At 45.3% G+C, this 23,697-nt stretch overlaps 1 protein-coding gene and 1 pseudogene across 2 annotated transcripts in view; both read right to left on the bottom strand.

Moving 5' to 3' along the window:
- The window catches only part of LOC126547251 (carboxypeptidase D-like), a 79,624-nt gene that overhangs the window by 11,509 nt on the left and 44,418 nt on the right, over window positions 1-23,697 (bottom strand). For both annotated transcript variants that reach the window (XM_050195205.3, XM_055062832.2), the window contains exons 2-7: window positions 15,567-15,760; window positions 11,695-11,844; window positions 11,236-11,399; window positions 10,528-10,652; window positions 8,899-9,038; window positions 8,215-8,341 (exon numbers count right to left, since the gene is read on the bottom strand). In XM_050195205.3, the coding sequence (XP_050051162.2) occupies window positions 8,215-8,341; window positions 8,899-9,038; window positions 10,528-10,652; window positions 11,236-11,399; window positions 11,695-11,844; window positions 15,567-15,760 (900 nt within the window). The remainder of the gene's footprint in view (window positions 1-8,214; window positions 8,342-8,898; window positions 9,039-10,527; window positions 10,653-11,235; window positions 11,400-11,694; window positions 11,845-15,566; window positions 15,761-23,697) is intronic.
- On the bottom strand, window positions 20,978-23,186 carry LOC126547247 (probable ATP-dependent RNA helicase DDX43 pseudogene; annotated as a pseudogene).

Raw genomic sequence — 23,697 nt, 5'->3', positions numbered from 1 at the left:
ACTTTTGAAATTCAGCCGTATTGCTCAAGTGATGCTGGTAATTCGCTCAATTCCGCACAGCAATACTGAATGTGAGCGGCAGTTCAGCCTTGTGAGGAAGACTCGCACTGAGTTCTGTGCTTCGGTGTCGAACAAGACACTTGGACAGGTTCTTCAGGCCAAATGTCGCAGGCGTGGACCATGTTATTCGCAGATGTATTCCGAGGACTTTTTAAAAAGAGCCAAGTCAGCAACCACACGAATTTAGCAGCAGTGAAATTAAAATGCAATGGTGGATTGGCATAGTGCGTGACGACACTCTGAAATCTCCCTAGTGCCTTGTCTGCGAACCTGGCAGGTATGATGTAGCGAAGTAATCGTAATTCCCCTTGGAATTCCACTATAAACCCATGCATTGAATGCTTCAACAAAGCAGAAATTTCCTAAAACTGAACATATATATATGTTCTGAACTGAACATATATGTTATCATTTCGTGCTTATTTGGCCGTGATTCGGCGGCGTGCAACGCTGCGGATGCTGCATTTCCTCGCGAAGACTCCCGCGAACTGTAGGCAGCATGGCTGGCAACAGGGCCAACAGCACTGCCTGCACTGCCTGCAGAGAGCACGCTGCACCTAACAGTGGAGCATGTGACTTGTGGCATGTGGCAGAAGGATGTGCTGTCTAACCTACAGGGTGTTTCAATCAACTTGTGTAATGGCTTAAAAGAATAGATGTGTGAGAATGCAACCAACTTAATATTGTTCATTATTTTGAGCAACTCTAAGCATTTTTTTACTATGAGCTTATGTCATTAACAACAATTAATCAACCAATTAACCTTTAATACATTACTTTAAATGCAAAATCTTTGAGAAGTTGTAGAGCTTACTGAGGAATATCCAAATAATTAATTTTTGTTATGACAGCTGCTGTGCTTTAGATTTTTCCGGACTGCAAAAAAAAAAAAAAGGCATGCGAGATTTGCAAAATTTTAATTTGAATGAGTGTTTGTGTGCATTTCCTATTTCCATGCCTGTGCACAGCATCATTAGGGCCCTCAGACCTGCTACCAATGAATGAACAATGCTGCATGCTGAGCAAATGCATGAATAGGCTGAAAGCAAAAATGAGTGGGGATCGATAGCCACACTACCCGTCGTCTCCTATGCGGCATCACCATCAAAACATCACCCTTTATAGTGTTTGTCAATGGTAAAAACACTGACATAGTTTTAAGGATTGTCGTGCACTATTTATCATCAATCCCATATGGCTCTATTTGTTTCATTGCTTCGACAAGATATCTCGACAAAAGTGGAGGCCAGGAAGTTGTCTTCAATCCAACTCTTTTGCTTAAGGCCTACCCGTGCGTTTAGTCCCTGCAGATTACAGACTCTGTCATTTGTTGATGGCACGTTTCAGGGCACTAATGTCGCAGAAGCCTAGTCATGTGGTACCTTTCCAAATCTTGTGCACCTTCTTTGCAGCCCCTAAAATTTTAAACCACTGCAGCCATCTTCATGGAAACAAATTATTTGGGTATTTGTTACTTCATCGAAAATTTTGCGTTTGAGTGAATACTTCAAATATTGGTTAATTATTGTTTATTAGTAATGTAAGCTCACATTTTTTTTTTTTTTTTTTTTTTTGCTTGAGAAGACAATGAACAATAATAAATTGGTTGTAGTCTGACAGTGCACACATGGAATTTTTAAGGCTTGGCAGGAGCTTGCCGAAACACCCTGTATATAGTGTTCTGTGGTCTGTGCCTGCTGTACTCTATTGGATCTGTGCTGTCAGTTTTTTGCATCCTTGGGAACCATATTTTATCACGGTTGATCCATTTCGCTTTCCATTTTTTCGCCATGGGCTTATACGAAGCTGTTCCGCCGTTGTCGCCGGGATTGGTCATTTCATGTGACGAGTGAAAAGTATGAAAAATACAATGGATCTTTACAAGATACCACTTCATGTTCTCTGCTTATCAGCTTTTTTGGAATGTGAAGGTGGAGCGCTGTATGAAATCAGGTTTGCAGCACTCTCTTTTTCACCTTGTCTCTGGTAAGATTTCTTAAGCTGAAAGAAATGCATGCGCTGAAAAAATAAGCTTGTTTGCAATGTATAAAAGAATTGTGCTATGTCATAGTTCTCCAGCATGCTCACAAAAAGCTGTACCACGTATGCTGAATGTTGCAGCAGTGCTTCAGCACGCGTGACAACGGCGGAGATGGATTAGCATTGCCTGTGTCAATAGAGAAGGCACTCGTCTCGTTGAAGACTGGGCAATACATTTCACGGTAGTACTTTCAGTGGTGCGGGCTTTTATATTGGCTTTGGCTAACCCAGTGCCGACTCATTGCAGCAACTACCCCACATCTATCTGGTGGATGGGCAATGTTGGCCATGAGCTTGGTCATCCATTATAACAAATTGATGGATCTAATGAAATTCGGCTCCCCCATCAGCTTTGTTATAATGATGTCTTACTGTACAAGCAAGCAAGCAAGCATATTCATGCATTCTGCTGTGTGCATTACAGAAGACGTACACTAAGAGCAAAAAAAGAAATTGCCATAGGTGTATGGACTAGATGGAAGGAAAAACGGAATCGCTGGTTATTGGCTCTACAGTGAGCAAAAAGGTCGCTCAGTGTGCAAGCACAACCACCATGCCTTGTGACATTTCCATTGACCTGATGGGATCCCTGTGAAAAACTTTGCTTTCTTGCTATATCTTTTTGGACTGACACATTGTTCAGAATATAGTGGACAGCACACCATTAAGTGAACACTGTGTGTAGCACTCCTGCAGTGTTTTTGTTTTTGTGCCTTTAAAGTTCTGGGCAGTAATGCACAGAAGTAATCATTTTAACTACGTGTTGGCCACCATAAATTGGGCGATAGTGCACTGGGAAAAAACCAGCTTAACAGTCTTTAAAGGGTCACTTAAAGTCTCATCAGAAGTGAAGGTGGGGGAGGACATATACTGGTTTGGTTTAGTTATATACCAAGATTTATGTCATTCATATGTCATTCATCCTCTTTGAAAGATATGTCAAAATTTATTGGCGTAAGGTATATCCAAACTAAATTATAGTTATCATTATATATATCAATCTAAGTTGTCTACATTAATTGTGCCCAGATTTCATGGGTTGATCACGGAGGGAGTTTAGAATGCGTGGGTGGGCTGATCCTGGTGTCTGTGCACAGTATGCGTACTCCCTGTGGTGCTTCCTGATGGAGCCAGGGTGGGCGTACTTGTTGACACCAAGGACATTGTCTATGTACCAATGTTGATGAGGCAAACTGTAACAATGGTTTCAGAGAATGATGGAGGAGTTCGGGCATGCACATGACTGAGTGCGACGGACAAGGCCTGTCTGGAACTTGGTGTTTATGCGCAATGTGAAGGCTGCTGCTAGCTCTGATGTCTGTTCATGCTTCACTGACCACCTGGTCATGTTTGCAGAATTTACGGTGCCACAAGCGACCAAATAAGTATAACATGGCCCACCAGTAGTGCTGCCAATTCTAGCGAAATTTCCCTAGATCTAGGGATTGTGTACATTGTTTAGGGATATAGCAACATTTGTCTAAATCTGCGGAAATTTCACACTAACACATTAAAATGGTGAAACTGCTGACATGACGGTATGTTTTGATTTCAGTCACTTGCAAATTACCTTTCAATTAGGATGAGAACTATAACTTTTTATCTTGCAACAGTGCAGCTGAACGTATTTCACCTCGTAGACGACAGTGTGTGGATGCCTTGGGCTGTTAACCAAGTACTGATTTTGCCATTCGTACCACGAGATGGGCTGTTAATGTCTGCTTTTTGAATGAAATATTTACTGTAACTGGCGAGACAAACGTATGTTGCAACACTAAACAGAGCAGCACGGGCAATCTGGGTGTCAGCGGATACATGCCTAGCGCTGAGCATGACAATGCAGTTGTGGCGCTAAACAGCCAACGACGCGCGCGTATACTAAAATTTACTGGGAACCATCCATAGGCTGAGTAACCTTGGGCAGAGGGAGCCCCAGCAGCCATATGTTTGAGCGAGTTGTACTTTTTGGAGGAGAAATAAAAGACTTTATCAACGATTACACTACACCCAAATGCGAAAATTGAGCACAGCTTTGTACGTGTTTTCATTTCACGATATATTGGCTGGTGCATACAATCTGTCTCGTGCGGCACGTTGTAAAAGTGCGGCGCGACTGCCTAAGTAATCTAGAGATTGTGAGAGCCAGTGCATGGGCGATGTGTAGGCGCGGTTCAGAGCAGCCGCCGCCGCCGCCGGACCTCCTAGACAATGCGCGCTACACTGGCGCTATCTCATAGCCATTGCCGCCGCACATCACGCTTTCGTCGAACCCTCCTCCTCTTTCTGCCTCATGGTTCTCTCCGCTTTCCTCCACGCATCTTTCATCCCCTGCTGCGCTCCGTGTTCGCTTTCTCTTTCGTCGTGCTAATTCGCTTGGTTGCACTGAGCTATGGCACCAAGGCATGCTGACACTCGCCACAGGAACGGAAGCTGTGCTCTAAAATTAGCCACATACTTTCATACTATGCGGCAAATGACGCGCAAGTGGGGTGGTGCTAGTCAGTTCGCTGCATTAAAAAAAAAGATTATTCACGTCTTTTGCATTGGTGTTGTGAAGTGACACACTGTTCAGACACTGTTACATTCTACAAGGGAGGTTCGGTGCCCATCGTTCTTGCAATTGGAGTAAGATTTTTGTAATCTTGCAAGTTGCATAGGTGTAAAACAACTTTGGGCAACAACAAAGTATCTACATGTTGACGTATTCTGTGAATATGGCTTCAAGCAGGCGGCTGTGTTAGCATAACAACTTGCATTGCGACATCATTTCCACGAGTCCAGACTTTTCACTATTTTACGAGCTTAGAAATAAGCTTAAACTATAAAGTGTGCAGTCTATTTGCTTAACACAAAGTCTTATCATTACAGAAATTGTATTAACTGAACAACCACATTTTGCAGTACCCTAGGGAAATCTAGGGAATTTGCTTATCCGTCTTAGGTGAAAGTTGGCTTTGGAGGTAGCACTACCTACCAGTATCAATAATGAAAGAGAAAGAACAACATGCTGAGAAATAAGAAGACAACAAGACAAAAAATAGAGACATAGTGGAGGATTACACGGTGTTTAACCATGCATGTTATGCGTGATCATCAACTGTGTTGTTTGTGTTTCCAGCCGACCATGGCTGACGCTCGAGTGAACCTTGCCATGGTAACCTGCGAATTTTTCTCCTTTTACGTCCGGAAATTAAGTCATCAGCAAACTTCCTCCATTATACGGATCGGATTTCACGGCCATTTAGTGAATTTTGTTTCGAAGTCTCCATGGTCCTGGCATCACAGATGTACTCCGTAAAATTGCTTTATTGATACAACCAGCTCATTCTCTTCTCACCTACTACTGTAATTATTTGAATCTAGGCCGATAGGTTTTTTCAAATAATAATATACCAAACTCTATGGTCGGCTTAGATTTGAGGATTTTAAAAAGCTTATAATTTGTAATTGTTTGTAAAGTTTGCAATTGAATATGATAAATATGGGTGCATAGCTAGTGCCATGTAGAAAACTCAGTATTGCAGCCACTATTAGGCATGCCACTAGCCAACTGAAATACACGAGCAACGTCGCGCGGCGGGCGGCATCGTTATGCATGCGGTGTGGCATATAGCGCGGCCATGGTGCGGCAGTTGGTTCTTTATTCTATGGCGAGGCGTTATCGTAATGGCACCAAACAGGCGATGCCACTACAGTACAGCTTTCAAACGAAAAGTTGTACTAGCCGCAGAGGCATCGTCAAACGTTCAAGCCGGGCGGGACTTCGGCATTGATGAGAAAAACGTCCATCGTTGGAGGGGGCAACGGGGGCACTTTTTGCATGTGCCGCAATGAGGAGAAGACAGCGCATAAGGAAAATAAGCGCGCGACAACAGAGAGGAGCTGTTCACCCAGATAGCTGAGATCGGCTCGCGCAAGCTTGCGAGCCTTCACAAGCGTGCGTGTGGTCAGAACTGTAGCGACGAGGCTAGCAGCGATGATAACGTAGAGTGAGCTCGGCATGTTCACATTAAATAAATGCTGTTTTCATTTTGTGAACGCTGTCCTCACTTTTTTTTTTTTTTTAAGCCTACATTCATGGTAAGTTTATTTATTTTTTCTGGCTTCGGACATTCGGGAGTCGGCTTAGAATCGGGGCCAGCCTAGGTTCGAGTAAATATACAGTATCTTTCCTGGACCTTTTTTCAATGAAAATAATATCTAAAAAATGCAAATAACACTGCTTTAAGCATACTGTGCACTTTTTTATGAAGACAGTAGATGTGCTTTGAAATATTTAACTGCTTGAGTGTTATGTTGCCAAGCTTAGGCACTGGGCAATGAACGGTGTGCAAGCGATCTCTAATGTTTTGGCAAAATATGATGCTCTCGGACTTCGTGTCCCCATTGTGCAGCCTGTGACAGTCTCAAAGTATTGTTGTTGTTGTGATTTCTCTCTGAACATGCTGGTAACCAATTTAAAACATAATCAGCACCCCCTAAAAATAAATATAATTGTAGACTAGTGCGACCTTGCAGGTTCTAGTTACTGCTCTGCACTTTCCCCGTAGCTCTCTTGCTCTTCTCCCGCTGTTTTCCCTGTCAAGCATCCACAACCAATGTGCATGTTTGGTGGTCACACTTTTTCATGGGGCACTTTCGCTGCATCTTTTTGCACTAACAGCTTCACTTTGGAAGCACATAAAGGAACATACGGTATAGGCTCATTCTAGTTTTCAGTAGATGAAACTTAGAGCTGTTTCGACGATGCTTGAATATATTGTGAACAGGGAATCCATCACAGTGGTTACTGTGTATTGCTGCTGAGCATGCTATTGTGGTTTCGATTCACAGAGTATATTATTCTGGATGCTGTCGAATGTCGCATATTGTCAAATTCGCCATTTTGTCCAATCTGATTGGCTAACAGGGCAGATACGTCCTCTCTGATTGGTTCAATATGCCAACATGGCGAAATTTATCATGTCCAGAATAGCACCCCAGCTGTGGCAGCTGCATTTCGTTGGGGCGGAACGAACGCAAAACCAGCTGTTTGCTTGAAGAGGCACTAAAGGCGACTACTAAGTCGACGTGGGCTGTACAAATATCATTCCAGAAACCTCACAATGCTTGTTTCATGCCAAGAAAAGACTTAGTTTACGAGAAAATTGCACCTTAAGGGTCCGGATACCTTTTTAAAAATTCAAACCTCCCGCCACCTAACTGGGGGAGTGGTGACGTTGCATACGCCATCACCACTATTTGCTGCCGTGGATGACTAAAACGACGCCCGAGAGACGGTGTTACCGAGCCAAGACAGAGCAGTGGATTCGCCACTGCAGCTACTTTTTGGTCAAGTGGCGTAGACCGTTCAGACATCCTGCGACATCACGTGGAAGTTTAATTCTCTGCTACTTGCAGTTTTTGTGAGTTTCGTGAGCCAGCAAGCCCAGCACAGCACTATGCGATAAAGAAACTACTGAAACACGAAAGCGTGGATGGCGTGGAGTCGAGCGAAAACGAAACCTTTCGACCACCTGCATCGTTGTGAAAAGGAAATTTCAATGAGTTCTTTTTTCTAGAAATGAAATAGATTTAGAAATGGACAAGTAGCATTTTATTTCATCTTGCAATACAATACAACAATGTTCTTTGCAACGAATGGTTGAGTACTAGTGACAAAATTTAACTGAAGAGTGCTTTCGTCATCGGGCAAGTACTTGGATGTCCCCGGGGAGTCTCTAATCATGTCCTGCATTTACCTCAATTTCTCGTATATTAAGGCTCTGTTCATGATAATATTGATGCCTTAGAGATTCTCGAGCACTAAGCTATTGCTCTAGCTTGACTTAATACTTGCCTTTAGTGTACCTTTAAATGTAGAGATGCATTGAAGAACCACATGTCATCAAAATCAACATGAAGTCCCCTACTATATATGGTATCCTCATAACCCACTGTGCAGCTTGGGATGTGAAGCCCCATCAGTGATTATGATTAAGAGTAATTCTGTGCACTCGGCAGCATTATGAGCGGCAACACGTGAGTCGCTGCTTACTCGACATAGTTTGGGCTGTTTGCCAACCAACATGCTAAAGGTCTAAACCACACTCTAATGTATGGGCTGTCACTTACTGGTGAGGACGTTATGGCGGATCAGCCTCGGCTCTCCGTCGGTGACATTGGTCACCTCCACGTCTGCGTCGGCGATTGGCTCGCCCGACAGGCTGTCGGTAACCAAGCCTTTGATTCCAATGTGTGCCTGCAATATGTTTGTGTAAAAATTTTACAAGCAAAAGTGAAGGAAGTCCTCCTAAGCACCCCTGACATAGCATATTCACGAAACAGAAAGCTGTTGTGCAGTAATATACAATGTTCGCGATGTGAAGATCTCGTGCTGCCTAGTCACTTCCAATGTACCACGGAAGAATGAGTACCAATGCATAAAAGTTGTTCTTTCTTTTTTGAGACCATTAGTTTGTGCTTAATGCTGTTTTGAGTAAACTGCACATTACTTGCGTAGTATGTTCCATGGTTCTGGGTAAGGGGTACCTTAAACCAACTGTTCTACAAAGCTATATTAATGTGGGACATATAATGCTTGAGGAAATCTAATCACTTCTTGGTCACTTCTTGGTAAAATGCATGAATGAGCCATGTGGGACGGCTAGCACTGTGGGCATCACCAGGAAGCTTGGTGGAAGGAACTTTCGCAGGTAAGCTAGGCATATGTGCCTGTCAGAGAAAGTTAAGTAGCACCTGCTTCTTTTCCTCACTGGACGGAGAAGGAACTTTCCCAGATAAGTTGGGCATATGTACCTGCCAGAGAAAGTTGAGTAGCGCCTGCTTGTTTTCCTCCCACTCCTTTCCAAGTTCAGATTCCGACGGGAATTTGCGACAGCCCAGCTCGATTGTGATTTCGAAATCATTTGAGCCCAAGTAATTGAAGTCCTGCATGCCTGCAAGGAATGTGCCAAAAGGATATGAGCGTCGTGTGTTGTGGAAAAGAAGAAACGGAGAAAAGCATGCATTATAGAATAAGGTACTTTAAAACCATTGCAAATGCTAGGTAATAAAATCGCACTATTTTACAGCCTGCAGTCCGTGCAATGCAGAAAATGAGAAACCCCAACTCATTTGTGCAACTGTTGATAAGCATGTACCAAAGACAGTCAGCTGTGAAGTGGCACTCCTGATAGTGCAATCTTTCCGCTTCTCTGTGGTGAATGCTGCACAATGCGCCACATACCGCAACCCTTCTGGTTATCTGTTCCTAGGTTAATTAACACTGTCTCCCTTTAAGCCATGACAAAGAGGGCCCAATAGCACGCCGTGTCTTATACTCGGAGTATGACGTCATGTACCGCAGCGCCCCCATATGGCATAACATAACGTCGGATAAGGTACGCATCGTGCCCCTGCTATGGCCTGGTCTTGCGGTGCGAGAAAGTGCCCCTCTAATGGCTTCCTTGTCCTGGTCTCCCAATCCTATAGTTCACTATACACACTCATTCCTTACCCTTTGTGTCGATAACCTCGGCTTCGCTTTGCTAAGGCAATTCCTTGCCTTGGAAGTATATCCTCACCCTGTGAATGGGCTTTGGTTGTTTGTTTTTGCTGACGTAAGAGTGATAGCAAAGTTTGTGAAGGGATCGTGCATAGCTGCAACGATGTCGTGCAGCCACACTTGGAGGTGGGGAGAGCCATTGGAGAGACAAATCACTCCCCTAATCCTCAAACGACCTGTTTGCGCTGGAAGCTGTCTTCGTCCCCACACTTGGATGTTTTGTCCCCACATTTTGGCTGTTTGTGCATGTGGTGAGAGACCGTGGCGTACCCAATGTATCTGAATGACTTGGGATGCTCCTGTTAGTGCCAATGGCATCCATAAGGAAACTATTTCTTGAAGCGTGGAGGGATAAAGGGCAGGGTTGGGAATATTTGTTTTACTTAAGATACTGAATAGTTTCTCCTGCATTTTTGGCTTGTCACTAACTACAGATACACTTAAACAGATGCCAAAGGTGCCCCACTGGTCCTACAGCCATTTAGGAACTGCCATGAGCATCTAGGACTACCTTAGTCTCTAGAAAATTTTATATTCCAAGGCGCTACCGTTTTTCTACAGTGACCGTTTGCACTTTGTAAAGATTCTCTGAAGCACTTGAAATGCCAGTTCATTATATTTGTCAATCTTAAGCACTATTGAGTAATGAGCACGAAATTTATATAGCTCCAGTCAATATTTACAATACTTTTCGTACCCTCCTGCGATTTTCACCACAATATCTTCGTTCTCTTCTAGTAACTGTAAACACTGCCCATTACCCCAAAAATTACTATGCCAGATAATGTACAGAATGACCTAGAATGAAACCTTAACAGCTGACACTGTTGGAGAAAAAATAGTTTGCATGGTCAGGTTATAATGCATGTGCAGGAACCCACCTCCGGCGACAGCGTACCATGCAGCCCCATTAGTGATGCCTCCAGTGTCCCTGAAGGCATCTCCGCCACACGTTTCACCTTGCTTCATGCGTGGGTGACTGGATGCGTACGTCTGTGCCAGGTGCCTGTGCACACAACACCGCATGTCTCAAAGAACCATCACAAAGAATCGTGCAATATGCACAATGTACAGCACAATCCGTTCCACCATATATTAAAATCAAATGACTGTGTGCTGTGCACCACACAATTACATGCAAGCATTCATAAATGTAAGCCGGGAACCAGAGAGTATGCTTCTTCTGCCCTTGGTGACAAAGCGGCAAAGCCAGACTCTCAACTGGAGTTACTGGAGGGAATTGGTGGGGATGCAAGACAGTGCCTCTATGTGTGCTATGCTGTGTGGAAGAAACAATGTTTTGTGAGGTTACTGTAGACATCCTAAAGCTAACAGCACATGGTATGGTACAGCGATGATGAGAAGTGTCAAGTACCCTGCACAACGTAGAAGGAATTTTGATGTCGGCAAATAACGCTAAATCGATGGGAAACACCGCGGAAAGCACGCCCCAAGCAGCCTTATGTGGTTTCATCACTCGCCAGCATTCTTTGTGGGGCTTCTGTTTCGCGTCGTGAGCTAGTCATGACCTTGGCACATGGAGGCGCAGTGCCGTGTGGACGTAATGGCGCGCACATAAAGGCACACACCTAAATGTGGCATCATCTGGCGCTGACGTATACTTTTTCTGGGAGCCATCAAGCGTGTCATCAAATGGGTAGTTTGCCACCAAGGCACCACCATGGAAATTTGCCGACAACACGAATGGCAGCGACAAGATCCACTCCATGACAGCTTTTGTCTCTGGTTGGACCTGAAAAACGCATAAAACATGTTGAATTAAACTATATATATCAATATTTTTGCATCGCAGAGCCCACATACTCATCCGCACCAGCAGTCTGGATGCGTGTAGGACATACCAAAGCGAACATTTTTCTACATGTATACATAGAAACTTAAATGCTATAGCGACATTGCAGCTAACCCTGAATGCTGCTGTACAATGGATTCCTGGTCGCAGTGGCATTCCGGACAACGCAAGAGAGCACTTGCTTTTAGCTGGGATCTTTAAACTGCTCAGCAAACAAACATATATGTATACGTACCGGGTGGGTGAGCTCTCCATTGAAGAGATGGTCTGGCTTGATCCGCCGGATATTGTTGTTTCGCAGGATGCGTTCCAAGTCGGGAAAGTCTCTGTTGAGGTCCACTCCCATGGCGTTGGTGCGGCCGCTCACCCAGTCCTCACGAGGAGACTGCACAAAGAACAGGGCCAGCAGGTTGTTCTATCTTTTAATTGCCCCGTGGCAGCGCTGTGTTAGCCGAGTAATCCGCTCTCATATTCATGTTTGTTTTCCGCTTTCGATTTGTACTAACAGGCACACCGGCTGTGAAATCATCCTCTTCGGCACTCAATATTTACGAAATGAGCAGTAAATTGAGCTTGTGCGGGGTACAGTGCAGACAAAAGCAAGAAAAGTCCATTTCTGAGAATTTTTCTCACTTTGTTGAGCCATATGCACAATATTTTTATTCTTAGTGGCAAACTTTCATTTATAATTTTCTGCTAGCAGCAAGACAGGCTGCTGCATTTGCAGTATGTACAGTTTAATCTTTAAGTGCTTCGTGTGGGCGCATTCATGTATTCAAGATGTCTTTAGTTATGATGAAATCTTATTGTATCCCTGTCTATGCAATAACATATATAGGAGGAGAGCTGCAACGCAAAAAACTCTGCCCTTCTCCAAATGTACACATTCCACCAGCGTCGCGATCATCTCAATGACCGCCATGTTCAATGTACAGCAGTGCCACCTATAGACCTATGGAGAAAGGAAAAAACAAAAAGAAAGCTGAGGAGAGGCCCTATCCCCTCTGCAAGCCAGGAGAAAAGTGTGGAGGAAGTCACGTGGTATTTTTCGCTGTAGCAGCCATGTTTTCGGGGCACAATGGCAGTTTTGTTATGGTAGTGTGTGCTCATGAATGTGCTGCTCCATAGGTCTCGTACCGTGGCGAAGGCATCGAGCGTGCAGAATTTTGTTACTCTCTGTGGTTTGTTCCGCCATGTTATCTAGACCGTGCTCTCCCCAGTGTTGTGGCAAGGTGGGATTGGAAGAAGTAAAAAGGCTGGAACGAGTGCGCATGCAACGCCGTGCACCACATCAATCTATTTGTCATCTTTGGTGGATTCATGCTAATGTGTCATCACAGACTGAAACCGCTGTGCTTCAGAATATGTATTGGTAAACGACTTGCACATCAATGACAGCTGTGCAGTATTCCTGCTTTTGACAGCAGATGATGCATTTGTGCCACGTAAAACAGCCATGTGGAAAGAAGGGAAAGAAGCGGCTGCTGTGATTAATTAAGGGATGAACCCTCTTTACCGCAGGTATTTTGTCTGTGTGCTTGAGGGGCTCAGGGAAGTGAAGGTTGATGTATGCGGTGCAAGAGTGAACAAAACTTGACAGAAGAATGTACACCTGCGCACATATCAAACAACTGTTGATCGCATGTAGGCCCGGTCAATGCACTAGTCGCACGTATACGCGTTCACTGTTCAGCACCGTGTGGAGTATACCATAGAGCCTTGTTTCCATGAAGCTTCACCTACCGTGAGAACAATCTACCTCAGTGTATTTAAGCGTGTAACAACGCTCTCCTCTGCTGGCCTCTTTGTCAGCACGCAGCCGCCAGAAACTTGTTTAATAAAGCAAAAAATCACCACCCAAGCACACCGTACAGATGGTTAACAAGCGAAGCTGAAATGTGTGGCCCTGGTGTTTATTATCACTGGGTTAATCCTGATGGTTCATTAAACGAGGGCTTGGTAGGCTGCCGGATCTTCAGTACGCAGTTGCTGCTTGCGCCCGGCTGCACGAGCCTGTTCTTGTGCCCTGGCTGCAGCAACGGCACGGCGTAGACGAGCTTGTTCCCGGTTCTGCTCGCGGCGTTGCTGATCAAAAGCTGCCTGCTCCACAGGAGTACGTATGACGTGTGGCTTTTCCATTTCGGAGCTGGAGAGAAACTGCTGCGTGCATGCGCACTCAGCTGCAGCGGAGAGCAACAACATCACTACTGCGCCGGAGGAGTTTTTGACGCACAGGTGACAGACGTACGGACGAGTCGGCTAGCCATATACAGCTTCGATGTAATTATTCCTATAAAGCCACGACAATGGAGCATACGTGTTTGTTCTTATAAAACTGCAGATAGGCTAGCCGTAGGTCGTGATGTGCGTAAAGTGTGCTGCCGGTTATTGCCTGTGCATTCTTGCAGTGCAGTGAGAATGCACAGATTTATTTTCAAAACCAGTAAAAGTAACGGGGGACCGGCCTCGCAGCCTAACTTGCGGATTTCATTATGTACTCTTTTTGATGCTAGAGCACAACACTCGGACGGAATCACTTAGGCAACAGTATCGCGATGGTATACACCGTGATTGGATACGTTGGCCGGATCACTACGGGGCGCACACATCCTCGCAGCCCAGCGAGGTTGCGCACCGAAGGCGAGAAAGGTAAACAAGATCTAGAGCAGAATCTGCCCCGATAAGATGGCGGGGTAACCCCAATTTCCGGCGTTACTAAGCTTCACAATGAGTGACCTCAGGGCTTCTCCTTAGTTTTTCCTTCTTGAATGTATAGACCCTTTTCGCGGAACAGTTTACTCCAGAGGAACAAGCTAGCACCACCGGCGGCGCGCCACGCATTGCCTCAAAGGAAAGCATGCAAAAGCGCACGAATGCGAAACCATTATCGCTTCTACCCTGCTTCTGTGCGATCAGCTGTCGGAAATGCAACAGGGTGATCGCTGACGCACTGTACCACATTCATGCTGCAAACTGTGGAACATGTGCAGTAGTTGGCTGCAAGAATAGTGACTGGCATATAAATGAATGGATTGAAAATGTGTGGCCAAATTCATGGATCGCTGCTACAAAAGGACTGCCTGCGTTGCCAGCGCTTCGCAATGCACAGCTTTCCTCGAGGGAAAAAAAATTCACCCATCCGCAACTTTGTGTCGCGAACCTCCAGAGAAAGGACCCCGTAATGTCGGCAAGGGTGAGCACTGCTCGAAAAATGAGCAGCGCCATTTCCTGGCACAGTAAATCCCTCGCATGTGATCTACACACATCTGCGTATGGCAACACACAGTCAAACTTACACCCATGTTATCGCTCACATATCAAAAATAAGTTAATTGAATCAACGAACTGATGCATGGGTGACGACAACACCAACCACACATGATTGTTCGAAGCTGGAAGTTTCGTGACGGTCCAAAGAGTAAGCGATTAAATAGTATAGCGATAATGTGTCTATATTACAAGCTATTACAATGTACAGTATATCTATGTTGCAAGCCTTAAGTGTGAGCGGCAGGAACAAATCGACAACAGTTGATCACACCCGCGAGCGATTAGGCAGAAAAATCGGATAGCGACCTCCCCGAGAAAGATTAATGAGTCAGAAACATGACAAGCCGCTGCTTCAAAGTAATTGCGAAAGAAAAAAGACGAAGAGCAAAAGCCACTATAATCCCTATTTCATTCGGAAGCAAAATGTTTGGACAGCTTGGAATACATTTCTAACCCCGCTTCTAGTACAAGCGCCGTATACACTGCTTGCACCGTTTGGACAAGACGTAATAAGCTCAGAAAACGCTTACATGTCCTCTAAAGCTGCGGCCAAAGCTTTGTGTCGTCCACCCACCCACTGTCTACGATATCCGCAAAAACAAATGTTTGCTGAGGCGCACCGGCGTCGTGCTCATATATTAACAAGAAGGAAGATGAGGAAATCAATGGACACATTACCACGTGATCAAACATGACGGCTCCCATGGGATCGCCGTGAAAAGGGCTTATACGCCGAAAGTTGCAAATAGTGTAGAGACAAAGTCGTGTCATTTGACGCGCGGGTGTGGTTATCTGGAAAGTGTTGACAAAGCCGGAATGTGCATCCATCCCACTCACCTTGGCCGCTGTGTCCCAGCCGTCAGGGTTCATGCTAGGCATGATGTGGATGCGCGTTGTGTTTAGCAGCGCGGTGACCTCGGAGTCTCCGTCTCGGTAACGGCGGCACAGGTACCAGGCCAGCGCCAACATCAGCTCCCGGCCGAGCACTTCGTTGCCGTGCATGTTCGCCACATACTTGGTCTCGGGCTCCACTGCACATGCAGATTGTGACATAAGGTTTGTTTGTTCTTCACTGCAATCACGTACCGTTATCGTGCATGGCTACAAAACGCACACTGTCATGCATCCTGCGTGATATGGCGCGTCGTTGCTATTGTGCTCTTACTCAAAACAGCTAAATCCCCGTTGTTAAACTGCATCAAGGCACGTACATGACTGCAAACATTTTTTCGAATGTACATAAGATGTAAGAGGCAAGTACGCTAGCTGGCGTGCTGCCCGATCTCGAAGGCCATAAAGCACACCAACCGTGTACTTTCGTATTTCATCCTCTCCCCCCCCTTTCCCCCCCCCCTTTTTGCAACCTTGATCGAAAGCATTCGGCAGTGAACCTCTATCAAATGCGATGAGGCAGGCAGCATTTCTCAAAGCATTGTGTCGCGGACATGGTCCCCTAGACATGTTCATACCCGCTGCTGGGGCTCAGTAGCTATGGCATTCTGCTGCTGAGCCAGAGGTCGCGGGTTCCATTCCTCGCCATGGTGGCCATATCCCGATAAAAGCGGTATGCAAAAAAAGCTCATTTGCCAAGCATTAGGTGAACGGTAAAAAAACCCAGGCGGACGCAACTAATCTTGAGTCCTCTGCTGCGGAGCCTCGCGTACTGCTCTAGAGGTTTCCCAGATAAGCAATACGTGGTAGGTTTCCTAATTCATAAGGGCACAGCGGGCAACATTGACAAATTGTACAGCATTAATGAGAGGGTAACAGTAGTCGTAATCAAACTTGATAAGAGGTATAGATTAAAGGTAGCACAAGCCTACGCTCCAACATCCATTCATGATGATGATGAAGTAGATCAGTTTTATGAAGATGTTGAATTAGCGATGAGAAAAGGGCAAACTCGCTATACTGTGGTAAACGGTGACTTCAATGCAAAAGTGGGCAAAAAGCAGGCTGGTGAACAAGCAATTGACAACTACGGCGTCGATTCTAAGAACGCTAGAGCAGAGATGCTGGTAGAATTCGTGCAAAGGAATAAGCTGCGGATAATGAACACCTTCTTTAGAAAGTGTAGCAACAGAAAGTGGAGCTGGAAAAGCCCTAATGGTGAAACAGGAAATGAAATAGATTTCATACTTTCTTCCGATCCCAGCATAGTGAAGGATGTTGAAGTGTTAGGTAGAATAAAGTGCAGTGATCATAGATTAGTGAGGGCTAGGATTCAGCTCAATTTGAAGAGAGAAAGAGTAAACTTGGTCGGGAAGAAATGGGCCTACCTAGACGCAGCAATGGTAAAAGCAGACCAATTCAGGCTGCTACTTGCAAACAAATATGCAGCCTTAGAACAGAGAGCTGAAGATGACACTGAAGTAAAGAGTGAAACCGTAACTGAGCTGGCTTCAGAGGCAGCAACTGAAGTGGGAGGTAAGGCACCAAAGCAACCAGTAGGCAAGCTCTCCCAAGTAACATAGGACCTAATAAAGAAACGACAAAGAATGAAAGTGTCCAACTCAAGAGATAAGACAGAATTCGCGGAACTGTCAAAACTGATCAACACGGAGAAAATAAGGGATATTCTAAATTATAACGTGAGAAAACTGAGGAAGCAGTAAAAAATGGATGCAGCATGAAATCAGTGAGAACTAAGGAAACTTGGCATAGGACAAACCAAGATGTATGCACTGAAAGATAAGCAGGGTAATATCATCAGCAATCTCAAAGGTATGGTAAAAGCAGCAGAAGAATTCTATACTGACCTGTGCACTACCCAGAGGAGCCACGATACCTGCATTCGAAGCAGTAATGAACAGGTTGCACAGACTCCTCCTATAACTAGTAATGAGGTTAGAAGGGCCTTGCAAGACATGAAACAGGGAAAAGCAACAGGAGAAGATGGAATAACAGTCCATTTAATCAAAGCTGGAGGAGACATAATGCTTGAAAAACTGGCGGCTCTCTATATGAACTGTCTATTGACTTCAAGGGTCCCAGAGAACTGGAAGAATGCAAACATTATACTAATCCAAGAAAATGGAGACGTTAAAGAATTGAACAATTATGGGCCCATTAGCTTACCCCCAGCATTACATAAAATAACCACGAAGATAATTTTGAATAGAATGAGGGCAACACTGGACTTTAGTCAACCAAGGGAACAGGCTGGCTTCAGGAAGGGGTACTCTACAGTGGATCACATCCATATCATTAATCAGGTAATCGAGAAATCCGCAGAGTACAATCAGCCTCTCTATATGGCTTTCATAGACTACGAAAAGGCAATTGATTCAGTAGAGATACCAGCAGTGACAGAGCTAGGCATTATGTAATCAAGCAGTACAGGCTGCTTACGTAAATGTCTTGGACAATATCTACAAAGATTCCACAGCTACGTTAATTCTTCACAAGAAAACTAGCAAGATACCTATAAAGAAAGGAGTCAGACAAGGAGACAATCTCTCCAATGCTATTCACTGCATGCTTGGAAGAAGTATTCAAGCTATTAAACTGGGAAGGCTTAGGAGTAAGGATCAACGGCAAATATCTCAGCAACCTTCGCTTTGCAGATGACATTCTCCTGTTCAGCAACACTGGAGACGAGTTATAACAAACGATAGAGGACCTTAACAGAGAGAGTGTAAGAGTGGGGTTGAAAAATAATATGCAGAAGACAAAGATAATGATGAATAGCCGGGCAAGGGAACAAGAGTTCAGAATCGCCAGTCAGCCTGTATAGCCTGTGAAGGAGTATGTTTACCTAGGTCAATCACTCACAGGGAACCCTGGTCATGAGAAGGAAATCTACAGAAGAATAAAAATGGGTTGGAGTGCATACGGGAGACATTGTCAGCTCCTGACTGGAAGCTTACCGTTATCATTGAAAAGTAAAGTGTACAACCAGTGCATTTTACCGGTGCTGACATATGGGGCAGAAACTTGGAGACTGACAAAGAATCTTGAGAACAAGTCAAGGAACACGCAAAGAGCAATGGAACGAAGAATGCTAGGCATAACATTAAGAGACGGAAAGAGACCAGTTTGGATCAGAGAGCAAACGGGTATAGCCGATATTCTAATTCACATTAAGAGAAATAAATGGAGCTGGGCAGGTCATGTAATGCATAGTTTAGATAACTGATGCACCATTAGGGTTACAGAATGGGTGCCAACAGAAGGGAAGCGCAGTCGAAGATGGCAGAGGGCTATGTGGGGTGATGAAATTAAGAAATTCGCAGGCGCTAGCTGGAATCGGTTGGCGCAGAACATGGGTAATTGGAGATCACAGGGAGAGGCCTTCATCCTGCAGTGGACATAAACTAGGCTACTGCTGCCGCTGATGATGATATTAAATATTCTGTTTCTTAGCATATTATAATGCACATTCTCTGCAACTGTTGATGGCCACTGGGAAACTTTGAAATTTTCCTAGAGCATTTCATGGAGCCTGCCAGTTATTGTGCTTTTGCTTATTTGGTACTAGCTTCATTGTTACGATTTGTTGTATTGTGCGTTAGCAGTAATGACGGAACCTGCCAGGCAATGTTGTTTGACTTTCGCATTTGCTTGATTGGGCTTACAGATCTCTTAATTGTAACCAACAGGTGCTTTCATAATGTGCATTAAAGTATTCGGCTTCCAAGTTTCACATTTCTGCAATGTTTTCTTTCTTTCTTTTGTTCCTCATTTTTCATTTTATTCTGCAGCATCACGCATGCCACACATGCTTTGGCGACAAATGCTCTACAGGAAGAAGCAACACATCGGAGTGAAGGGTGGGTGGTATCCCATGCTGGGGGACACCTAACTGTCTCGTTTGCTCAGGCTAGGTACCAGGACTGCTCTGTTGCAGAAAAAGAGCCATCAGTGCTCAGTCTTCCCAGGTGGCACCCCTCCAAAAGACTGACTGCAGCCAACGCTGCTTAGCTTCAGTGATCCAACGAGATCAAGTGTATCCAACACGACATGGCTGGCGATATCCAAAAACAAGAAGCTGTGTCTGCAGTTTTGCTGCACTTTACCTGTAAAATGAGCACAAGGCATGATAACAATTGTCGCAACAGGCAGACAACACTGCATGTAGTCTATATTGTGGCAAAGGTGGTATATGCTAATAGATTCAGTCGTAAACCTAGACAGAGCAGTTGCAGAAAGTACACACACACAGCAATAAGAACCTGCACCCAATGCAAGAGGAAATTCGCAGAGAATCTGAAAGTTGGTGGATCGAAACTTTCCAGGTATGACACCATGTGTATGATATGTAGGCAAAACTGTGGATATGTATAGCATAATTGTTCAAGTCACAGAAGTCCATAAGTCTGTAGCTTCAGATGACACTGAAATGTTGAAATAATTGCCATTTGAAAACTAAAATGAAGCACATAATCAAAAGGTTGCAAATATGTAGAGTAATTATGAGAAGAAACTTTCAATGTCCCACCAATTGGAGCACGCTGCACGGATACTTAATTGCAATTCATGTTGCAAGTTGAATATCTGGCAGGTACCGTCGTGCGAAATTGCAGCCAGCACCAAAAAAACTCTGTTCAGTTATTTGCATCTGAAAAGGCATTCAATGCAAGACTCAAACGTTAACTTCCAAGTGTGTTGGTTATTGCTTCTGATGTCTTTTATCAGGTTTAATTATTAAGGTATGATCAAGTGAGACCTGTAGGTGGGCCACAAGCTGTTAAAACAATGGTGTGCCAAATGAGTCTGCTGTGAAATGGTGAAAGAAAGCATAACTTGTCTCATGCTCATAAAAGTCAAAACAGGGCTACATTTCAGAGTGAAAAGCTGTGGCGAAATGCGTGAATGCCATCTGCTAGGTTAAAATCTGTATATCGGCCTGAGGACACCACACATTTACAGGCAGTCGATTGCTCTTCAACCAGACGCACCGAGCAATGCATCAGCTAATTTGGCGAGCTCAAAAGCATAGCAAAACTGTGAATCAACGAGAATCGGTGGCACGCACACGGCGCAGCGATCACATCACAGGTCTCGTCCAGATATATCAGCTAGAACCACTATCGCCGGCCTACTACTGGATACGGACGATATCCCCGAGCCCGCTCACACGCTCGGCCAATGGGCCCAGCGTGGATCGCGTGCGCAGCACTGTCGCCGTGGCGGGCCCAGGGCGTTTCCAACCGCTGGCTCAAGTGCAGTTCGTGACAGGCGCAGTTAGGTAACACCATCTAGACAACTGTTGTTGAGCGAGGCAACAACAACAACACACACACACACACAAAAAAAAAAGCTTTATTAGCACTGGCAACGTTGCCACCCGCTACTACTAACTTGACTCATTCTTTTTTTTGGACTGCTGGCAGTTCTGACGTCTAGATCGACTGTTCTTGTACCTGTCAGCCATCTCGTAAAGTGCCTTCGGGACAGCCTGGTTGGCCTCCTCCAATATTAGAATGAGTTCGGGGGCGTGCATCCAGTTCTCGCGAGTCACCAAGGTGACTGCCTCCCCAAAACGGCCTGCACGGCCAGTCCTTCCTACACGGTGAACGTAGTCTTCAATGTTGCGGGGAAAATCAAAGTTGAAGATGTGAGTCACGTCCTTGATGTCCAAACCTCGGGCTGCAACATCTGTAGCGATCAAAACTTGCACCTTTCCGCTTGCTAGATCATCAAGCGCTCTTTCTCGATCTCCTTGTTCACGATCTCCATGTATTGAGTCACAGTCAATTCCAGACAAGACAAGTTCGCCCGTAAGGCGGTCAACCATAGCTTTAGTGCTTAGGAAGATGATCACCTTGTCTTGAGGCTGCATGGAGCCGAGGAAAGTGAAAAGGTGCTGTCTTTTCTCAATCTCTTCACAAAGAATGATAGTTTGCGTCACTGTGTGAACTGCATGCAAGTCCAGTGAGCCAATAAAGACTTGGAATGGGTTGCTCGTGTACTTTTCAGACAGACGATGCACGTCCTCTGGCCACGTGGCACTTGTCATTACCGTTTGGCGGTCCGGCCTGATGTCCAACATAATCTTCTTTATTTCCAACTCAAAGCCCATGTCCAGCATGCGGTCAGCTTCATCCATGACAAGAAAGGTCACGTATTTCAGGTCAATGTACTTGTTCATGGCTAAGTCATTAAGCCGGCCAGGAGTCGCGATTACTATCTCCACACCTTGTTTTACAGCTGCGATCTGCTCCCGCCGATTGCCACCTCCATAAATGCACACTGACTTTATGCCTCGGTAATTGTATTTCTTTGTTTCTCGCTCTATTTGCTGGGCCAGTTCACGTGTTGGGGCCAAGATGAGACAGGTTGGCCCTTTCCTCTTCTCTCTTGGAAGATCCTGGTTGTCGACGTGCACCAATGCAGGTAAGAGAAATGCCAGTGTCTTGCCTGTGCCGGTCTGTGCAATACCAATCAGGTCCTGACCTTGCAGAAGAAGTGGCCAGGCTTGTCTCTGAATTGGAGTCGGCTTCAGGAATTTGTTCTTGTAGATTTCGCCCAAAATTTCTGGATGCTTTGAAAATGCTTGCTCGAATGATTCTACTGGCTTGGTTGTTATGGGTGGACACGCCTGCGCTCCGAGATAATTGACAACTATATCATAGTCTGCCCTCAATTTTTCTACATCTTCTGCAGTCATGCGCGCAACATTGGGATCCTCGGTGTAGAAATCTTTCCTTATAGGTGGAAAGTTCGTCCAGCGCGTCCGTTCTGCTTCATCACTTTTTGCAAGCAGCTCGGCCCAGTTAGTCAGAGGTCTTACTTTTTCTTGCATGTCGGGTTCTTTTTTCACGAAGCACGTTTCAAGCTTCGGTGGTTGTGTCAGTTTTTCAATGCGTTCTCGTGCTTTCCGGCGCGCTTCTTCTCTTCCCGCAATCTCCACGGTGGCTACAACGTTACCAAGATCACGTAGGACCGTGATGTACGCACGTGTGTCATCCTGGATCTTCCGGACCGTGCTGCCATTTCTTCCGATGATTATCCCTGCGTGCTTGCTTGATACAATCATTTCTTCTGTATCTTCTCTTGTAAAATTGTGTCGGTGGCGTGGTCTGGCGAAGCGGTAGGTCGGGACGGGAGGAGGATCGTCGGGAAACACATTCTCCTCCCAGACGTAGCTAAGTTCTTCGCTACTGCCGGACGCCATGGGCGATCGATGGGCCGAATGACGACTGCACCGCCTGTCACCACAGGCTTAATTCTTGCTGGCCAATGCCTGGCAGCCACATTCGATGGCAGCACGTGCGTGCGAGCTCGCGCTACAGGCGGATCTGAAAGAAGAAGATGTTTGAGCCTTCCGGACATAACGCATATCACGCACGAAATCCCTTGTCCTTGGGCGTGATATGTGTAAGGACAAGAAATGTAATTTGCAACAGGCGATTTTGTGCTATATTGTGCGTGATATGCGTTATGTCCGCGTGGACGAATCTACCTTGCGATGACGGTGCGCCATGCACCACGCGCCACGCACCACGCACTGCACCACGCGCACCGGTGTTCGCGCCGACAGCACTTGTGGCTTAGGAGATCTGTGCGACAAGACTCGCCGTAAACTGCAATATTTTAGCTTCATTTTCATTTTTCATTTTCTCCCTTTCAAATGTAAGAACCAGAACAGAAGCGAAATTATCTCACTAGAGGGGGATCGCGCAGTGTCGGATGTGCGCGCCTGTCAGTGGTGATGGCTGGACGGCGCACACTACATCTTCACTTATGCTTGGGCCACGCGCTCCGCTGTTCAAGTTTCATTTGACGCTGACAGTACTTCTAGACGTCCATGGCTACAAAATGTATTGATCAAGACAGCTACTAGACTTTTGAATTAGCAGTTCAATACATCTTTTAGACATCAAATAGCTGCTTGCGTGTTTCGTGGGGTATTCCCTGTGTTGCTTTGTGACGTTACAAGCCTCACCAATATATCAGTATGTGGCGGGTTTATGGCAGTTATTCCCTGTATGGTAGGTACCTTGCAAATTTTGCCATAGGAAAC

The sequence above is a fragment of the Dermacentor andersoni genome, chromosome 1 (assembly GCF_023375885.2).
Source record: "Dermacentor andersoni chromosome 1, qqDerAnde1_hic_scaffold, whole genome shotgun sequence".
NCBI lineage: Eukaryota > Metazoa > Arthropoda > Arachnida > Ixodida > Ixodidae > Dermacentor > Dermacentor andersoni.
This window is presented reverse-complemented; position numbering and strand designations above follow the sequence as displayed.